The following is a 7,264-nucleotide window of genomic DNA, read 5'->3' as shown; positions in this document are numbered from 1 at the left end:
GCGCGGGCGCCCGCCGCGGCCCCGCTCACCGCCCGGCCCCGCCAGGCATCCGCCTGCACTTCCACGCGCTCGTCAAGGGGCTCACGGCGCAGTCGGCCTCCAAGGCGCAGCTGGGCCTGGGCCACAGCTACTCGCGCGCCAAGGTGAAGTTCAACGTGAACCGCGTGGACAACATGATCATCCAGTCCATCAGCCTGCTGGACCAGCTCGACAAGGACATCAACACCTTCTCCATGCGCGTGCGGTGAGCGGGGCGCGGGGCGCGGGGTGCGGGGGGCCTCCCCGCGCTTACCGCAGGCGGCGGCGCCTCCACGGCCGCCTGCACAGGACGGGAGGCAGAGCAGGGCCGCGCTACACCCCGGCCGGGCCGCGGTGCCCGCGCCGGATTGTGCCCGGGGCGACAGCGCGGGCGGCGCTCACCGCCCGCCTCCCGCAGCGAGTGGTACGGCTACCACTTCCCCGAGCTCATCAAGATCGTGGGCGACAACTACACCTACTGCCGCCTGGCCAAGCTCATCGGCAACCGCAGGGAGCTGGGCGAGGAGCGGCTCGCCGCGCTCGAGGAGCTGCTCATGGACAGCGCCAAGGCGCAGGCCGTGCTCGAGGCCTCGCGCTCCTCCATGGGTGAGTGGGGGGCCGGGCGCCGCGCGGGGCCGTCGCGCGGGGCCGGTGCCAGCGCGGCTCCCCAACAGGCATGGACATCTCGCCCATCGACCTCATCAACATCGAGAGCTTCTCCAGCCGCGTCATCTCGCTCTCCGAGTACCGCAAGGGGCTGCAGGAGTATCTGCGCTCCAAGATGAGCCAGGTGGCACCCAGCCTCTCGGCGCTCATCGGCGAGGTGGTGAGTGACGCATGGGACGTTCCACGGCAACTTAGGAAAACGTTTCTTAACAGTGGGGGTGACAGGCTGCCCAGAGAGGCTGTGGAGTCTCCTTCTCTGGAGGTGTTTAAAACCCACCTGGATGCCGCCTGTGCCCCCTGCTCTGGGTGACCCTGCGTGTGCAGGGCTTGCACTGGACGGGCTCTCAAGGTCCCTTCCACCCTTAAGCAGTCTGTGATTCTGAGAGTGGTGGCCTGGCCGCGGACGTGATGTCGCAGTGATCTGTCAATCCCCTGAGCTCTGTGCTGACACCTCAGCGCTGATCCACGGCCCGGCGCCACCGGTCCTGCCCCTCGTGGGTACTGTGGATCCCATCCTGCACCCGGCAGCGCCACCGACCCCGCTCCCTACCCACAGGTGGGCGCCCGCCTCATCTCGCACGCCGGCAGCCTCACCAACCTGGCCAAGTACCCGGCGTCCACCGTGCAGATCCTGGGGGCGGAGAAGGCCCTTTTCAGGTACGGCCGCGGCGGTGGCGGCTCCCGGGGCCGCGCGCCGGGACGGGGGGTCCCGGCCATCGCCGCTCCCGCAGGCCCGGTGCCGAGCGCCCCGCGGTCCCTCGCAGGGCGCTGAAGACGCGCGGCAACACGCCCAAGTACGGCCTCATCTTCCACTCGACGTTCATCGGGCGCGCGGCCGCCAAGAACAAGGGCCGCATCTCGCGCTACCTGGCCAACAAGTGCACCATCGCCTCGCGCATCGACTGCTTCTCAGGTGGGCGCGGGGTGCGCTCCGCCGTGATGGCAACGTTTTTCGTCAGCAGCATCTCACAGTGTGAATGGTGACAGCTGTGCTCTGAGCGGAGCGCGCCCGCCGCGGCGCCGCTCACCGCCCGCCTCCCACAGAGGTGCCCACCAGCGTCTTCGGCGACAAGCTGCGCGAGCAGGTGGAGGAGCGCCTGGCCTTCTACGAGACGGGCGAGCCGCCGCGCAAGAACCTGGACGTCATGAAGGAGGCCGTGGTGGAGGTGAGGCCGGGGCCCGCCGGCGCGCGCGCCCCTCGGACGTGATGCGAAACTGTCGGCCTGACCGCTCGCTGGAGGCAAAAAGCTGATTTAATGAGGCTGATCCGAGGGGCGCGCGGGGGGAGCAGCGCGGGCGCCGCGGCGCTCACGCCGGCTCTGCCCTCCCGCCAGGCCCGCGAGGTGGTGGCTGAGGTCAGGAGGAAGCAGGAGAAGAAGGAGAAGAAGAGGAAGAAGCGGGAGAAGCGGCGGCTGGAGGCGCTGGCCGCGGGCGCCGAGGCCATGGAGGACGCGGAGATGGAGACGCAGGTGAGGGCAGGGGCCGTCCCCGTGGTGGCCACGGTGCCAGGGCTCTCGCTGCTGGGGCCAGGGCAGCGCTGGCACCGCCTGGGACCCTCCCCAGGCCCACCAGCTCCAGCCCGAGGCGGCCACCTCTGCTGCACCCCATGCACCACAACCAGGCGGTGCCCCCAGCGCCGGCTCTGCCTCCCACCGCCTCCCCTCTCCCTGCAGGAAAATGAGACAGAGCCCAAGAAGAAGAAGAAAAAGAAGCAGGAGCCAGAGCCAGAGCCGGAGGCAGCGTCAGAGCCCGAGGAGAACGGGCTGGAGGAGGAGGAGGAAGAGGAGGAGCCCCAGCCCAAGAAGAAGAGGAAAGTGGGGACAGAGACTGTGCAGCTGGACAAGAAGAAGAAGAAGAAGAAGAAGGTGGCAAAGGAGGCAGAGGACTGAGCCCGGCTGCTGCCCGTGGCGCCTGCCCCGGTGCCGCCCAGGGCCCGTGGGGGGAGACGCCCCGTACTGCGTTGTGGGCGCTGTGCCCGGCGGGTGGAAGCACCGGCCCGGCCCGCGGCCCTGCTGCTTTGTGCAGCCCTGTCTGCAGCACCAGCGCTTCGTGCAGCCCAGGGCTGCAGCTGCAGCCGCCTCCGGTGCTGCCTGCCAAGGGGGGTGTTGGGGAGGGGGGTTCTGTCCTGCAGCCCTGCGTGGGGCAGCGGCCCGGGCGGGGGGCGGCCGGAGCTCAATAAAGGTGGCGGCTCCTCTCGCTGCTCCTGTCCGCGTGCTGCTGTGGGGGGCAGGGGTTGCTGGGGGCTGCCCCAGCCCTGCCCCGTGTCCCCTCTGTCCCCAAGGGCCTGAGGCGGGGATGGGGGGGTGGTCACAGCCCCCCAGGGCCCCCAGGCCCCTGCGCCTGCCCCCCAGCCGAAGCAGTGCAGACGGAGCCCCCGGTGCTGCAGCAGCCGCTTTATTGGTGCTGCAGGGGGGGGCTCAGGCGTCCAGCGCCGCGATCACGGCCTGCGTGAAGTCCAGCGAGGTGGCGTAGCCGCCCATGTCGGGCGTGCGCACCTGCAACGAGAGCGGCGTCAGCGGCACCCGCGGAGCTGGCACCCGGGCTGCCCCGACCGGGCAGGGACAGCGGCGCCCGCAGCGCCGGGACACGGGGCTGCCCTGACCCGGCAGGGACAGCGGCGCCCGCAGCGCCGGGACACGGGGCTGCCCCGACCGGGCAGGGACAGCGGCGCCCGCAGCACCGGGACATGGGGCTGCCCTGACCCGGCAGCGCCCTCCTTGCAGGGGCTCCCTGCGCCGCCGCAGTGTCACCGGGTGCTGCTGTGGTGTCACCCACAACTGCAGCATCAGCCATGCCTTTGCAGTGTCACCCAGAAGTGCTGCAGTGTCACCCAGTGCTGCCACAGCATCAGCGGGTGCTGCTGTAGTGTCACCAGCACTGCAGGGTCACAGAACGGCTGCAGTGTCACCCAGGGCCGCTGCAGCATGAGCTGCTGCTGCTGCTGCGTCACCCCGAGCTGCAGCACGGCACGGTGCTGCTGCAGCGTCACCCAGTGCTGCGCGCTGTCCCTAGCCCCGCACCCCCAGCAGCAGCCGCTGCCCCTGCAGCCCTGGCTCCCAGCCCAAGGCCGCCCCGATGCTCCCCAAGCGCCGTGGGGCAGAGCGGCCGCGGGGAGCCCCTGAACGAGGCCCAGGACTGGGGCTCTGTTGGACCCTTTATTGCAAACACGGCTACAAAGCTCCTCCATAAATAACAGCGCTGACCAGGCCCCACGCGGCGGCACCGGGTGCCCGAGGCAGGGAGGGTGCCCGGCCCCGCGCTGGGGACGCTGCTGCCCGCGGCACCCGGGGCCTCCCCGAGCTGCTGTGCGGGTCGCGGCACCCCGGCCACGAGCCCTGTGCTGCTCCCCGGCGGGAATTCCCACGGGAACCGCGGCAGCTCCCGGAGCGGCCGCTCCTTCCCAGCCAGGGCTGGGGCCGGGGGCTCCCGCCCGGGGCTCGGGCGGCTCCGCGGGACCCCGGCTACGCCAGGGGCTGGGGGGCGCCGGCCGGGCTGGGGTCCCCGCGCGCGCGGGGCTCCCCGCCCCCGTAGTGGGGGTGCAGGTTGTCAATCACAGACTTGACGAAGTCGGACGTGGTGCAGTAACCGCCCAAGTCCCGCGTGCGGACCTACAAATCCAAACAGGGAAGGGAGAGACGGGAGGCGACGTCGTGGCTGGAGCAATGCGAGTGCGAGGGAGCGGCGCCCGGCCCAGCCAAGCACCCGTGGGTGCCGAGCGGCCCGGCCCAACACGGCAGCGGCCCCGAGCCGAGCGGCCCCGGGCTGCGGCGGAGCTCCCTGCGGCCGCCCCGCACTCACCTTCCCCACCTTGATCACCTTCTTCACCGCCTCCGCGATGAGGTTGGAGTGGAATTCCAGGCTGTGGGAGGCGCGCGAGGAGCGGCTGAGCCCCCGGCGGCGCCCGGCCCCGCGCCGCCCCTGCCCGCACGCGCCGGCACCTACTTGAGGTGCCGCAACATGTTGGCGGCCGAGAGCAGCATGGCCGTGGGGTTGGCGATGTTCCTGCCCACGGCCTGCGCGAAGGGGTGCCGGGCGCCCTGCGGGGCGAGGGGGGCTCCGTGAGCGCCGCCCCGCGCCCCACGTGCTGCCCCGGGCCCCCCAGCTGCCCCCCGTCCCCTCCTACCATCTCGAAGACGGCGTACTCGGCGCTGTAGCTCTCGCCGGGCACCACGCCGGCGCCGCCCACCAGCCCGGCCGCCAGGTTGTCGATGATGTTGCCGTAGAGGTTGGGCATGACCAGCACATCGAACTGGTAGGGGTTCTGCACCAGCTGCGCGCAGGGACGGTGCTGAGGCCCCGCACAGGGTGGCACTGGTGCCACCAGGCGCCCCGAGCCACCACACACCCCCATGGCCCTCCGGGGAGCCCCTGGGAAAGGTGGGCACAGCTGCCCAAAAGCGCCGTCCCTGGCAGGTCTCCTCGTGGCTAACGAGTTTGCACAGCCCTGGCAGCCTCCAGCACAGCAGCCCCTGCTGGAGGCTGCAGCAGAGCCTCCGACCTCCGCGCAGGGACGAGCAACAGGCCCCTCGGGCAGCTCTGCATCGTCAGACCCCCCTTCACCCCCTCGCTCGAAGGGCCCACGGGCAGGCACAGCTCCTGGAAAGCAGCTGCTCACCTGCATGCAGCAGTTGTCGATGATCATGGTGTCAAACTTGATCTTGGGGTACAGCTCTGCCACCTCCTCGCAGCACTGCAGGAAGAGCCCGTCGCCCAGCTTCCTGCAGCGGGGGACACGGCGACACGGCGGTGGTGGCAGCGCCGCGAGGGCAGCCCCAGCCGCGCGCGCGGCACTCACATGATGTTGGCCTTGTGCACAGCCGTGACCTTGGAGCGCCCCTTCTTGGTGGCGTAGTCGAAGGCGAACTTGGCAATGCGCTGCGACTTGGCCCGCGTGATGATCTTGAGGCACTCGATGACGCCCTTGGCGCTCTGGGGGCGAGGGCAGCGTGGGCGCCCGCGGCGCCGCGGGCCACCCCGGCCCCGCACGCCCCGTCCGGAGCGCCCGCCGTGTCCCGCGGCCCCGGGCGCAGCGCGGGCGCCTCACCTCGTGCTCCAGGGAGCTGTACTCGCCCTCCGTCTGCTCGCGGATGATGACGAGGTCCAGGTTGTTGTGGCGCGTCTTGTAGCCCGGCAGGCTCTTCACGTGCACCACGTTGGCGAACAAGTCCAGCTTGCGCCTGCGGCGGGGTCAGCGCTGCACGCAGGGCCCTCCTGCCCCGCGCTCCTCGCTGCAGGCGCCCCGGGTCCGGGGCTGCCCTCCCCACCCCGCAACACGGCCCCATCTCCACCGCCTGCCCGGGGCTCCGAGCCGCCCGCACAGCCAAGCGCGGCCCCCACGGCCCGTCACGCTGCCCATTCCCATGCACCATGGGTCCCACTCCATGCACCAGCCACCCCTCCGGCTCCCGGCATCCCAGGGGAAGCTCGCAGCGTCCCCAACGCACACCGGGTTTCTGTTTGGCTTCCTCCCGGGGCTGGTTTCCCTCCCGCCCGGCCTCGCAGGCTGCCGGACCCCCCAGTCCCACCTGAGCCGCATGTCGTAGGACGCCAGCTCCCCCTTGTACTCCATGGGCGTGTGGATCTTGCCTGCGGGCACACGGGCGGGCAGGGCACGGTGAGCGCGACGCCGCGGCCGCGCAGGCCGTGGGCAGAGGGGCTCGGCCGGCTCCCGCTCACCGATGAGGGCCACCTTGCTCTCCTTCATGGAGTCCACGACGCGGTCGAGCCGCTCCTCGGACGCCGTGTTCTGCACCTCGCTCAGGTGGTGCTCGTCGAAGAGCACGGGCACGCTGGCAGCCTGCGGGCAGAGCACGGGCACGCTGGCGGCACGGGGCACGAGCGGCGCCGCCCCCGAAACCCCGACCCAATGGGACCGGGTGCTCCGGCACCAGAACCGCCCTCCGCTCCCGCCGGGCGAACCGAGGTCTGGGCAGTGCCCGTGTGGACGCTCGGGCCCCATCGCCGGCCCAGGCAGGACGTTCGCCCGGCACCACCGTCCTGGGGCCGCGGAGCAGGGACAGCGGGAGCGAGGGACACGGACACGGCCCTGTGGTGGCACCAGCGCCCCAGGGAAGGAGCCGCTGGCAGCACAAGACCTCTGGTGTGGAAATGATTCCCACGGGAAGCGCGTCGGCTCCGGGCTCCAAAGCAAGGGGGAAGCTGGGCCCGGGGCCCATGGGCTCTGCACCTTGAACACCTCCTTGACGGCGTGCATGAGCTCCGGGCCCACGCCGTCCCCGGGCAGCATCGTCACCTGGAAGGTGCCCTCGCCGCGGCCGCCGGGCGCCTGCGGGGCAGAGGGGCCGCGTGAGCGCCGCGCGGGCAGCGCCGTGCTGCAGGCCCTGCCGCGCGGGCAGCGCCGGCGGCGCAGAGCAGCACCGGCACCGCTGCTGCGACGGGGCACGCCGGCAGCGCCGGCAGCGCCAGCCCGGCCACGAGGGCATTCCCGCAGCGCCAACCCGGCCACGAGGGCATTCCCGCAGCGCCAACCCAGCCATGAGGGCATTCCCGCAGCGCCAACCCAGCCATGAGGGCATTCCCGCAGCGCCAGCCCGGCCACGAGGGCATTCCCGCAGCGCCA

At 71.8% G+C, this 7,264-nt stretch overlaps 2 protein-coding genes and 2 non-coding genes across 4 annotated transcripts; 3 read left to right on the top strand and 1 right to left on the bottom strand.

Annotated features, from left to right (window-relative positions):
• Positions 1-32: 32 nt before the first annotated feature.
• Positions 33-2,755, top strand: NOP56 (NOP56 ribonucleoprotein; the record flags this gene model as incomplete). Its single annotated transcript, XM_026048607.1, has 8 exons — positions 33-244; positions 437-624; positions 693-844; positions 1,241-1,341; positions 1,449-1,597; positions 1,729-1,850; positions 2,019-2,153; positions 2,358-2,755. Coding segments are annotated over 8 exons (1,275 nt in total), but the record flags the coding sequence as incomplete, so codon positions are not given.
• On the top strand, positions 1,616-1,686 carry LOC112955338. The gene has a single exon (XR_003250864.1). It is a non-coding gene; the product is annotated as a small nucleolar RNA SNORD56 (small nucleolar RNA).
• Positions 1,884-1,953, top strand: LOC112955337. Its single transcript, XR_003250863.1, has one exon. It is a non-coding gene; the product is annotated as a small nucleolar RNA SNORD57 (small nucleolar RNA).
• A 307-nt stretch (positions 2,756-3,062) lies between the features above and the next one.
• IDH3B (isocitrate dehydrogenase 3 (NAD(+)) beta) lies at positions 3,063-7,158 on the bottom strand. Its single transcript, XM_026048612.1, has 11 exons — positions 7,069-7,158; positions 6,872-6,970; positions 6,361-6,481; positions 6,210-6,270; positions 5,729-5,861; positions 5,480-5,613; positions 5,300-5,402; positions 4,808-4,954; positions 4,627-4,721; positions 4,483-4,543; positions 3,063-3,179 (listed from the first exon to the last, which is right to left on the bottom strand). The coding sequence occupies exons 1-11, from the start codon at positions 7,156-7,158 to the stop codon at positions 3,102-3,104; spliced, it is 1,122 nt and encodes a 373-aa protein (XP_025904397.1). The 3' UTR covers positions 3,063-3,101.
• Positions 7,159-7,264: the final 106 nt, after the last annotated feature.

Source organism: Nothoprocta perdicaria, unplaced genomic scaffold (genome assembly GCF_003342845.1).
Source record: "Nothoprocta perdicaria isolate Ctin4 unplaced genomic scaffold, notPer1 scaffold_559, whole genome shotgun sequence".
NCBI classification, from domain to species: Eukaryota; Metazoa; Chordata; class Aves; order Tinamiformes; family Tinamidae; genus Nothoprocta; species Nothoprocta perdicaria.
Note: the sequence above shows the minus strand (reverse complement) of the source record. Positions and strands in the feature narration are given on the sequence as shown.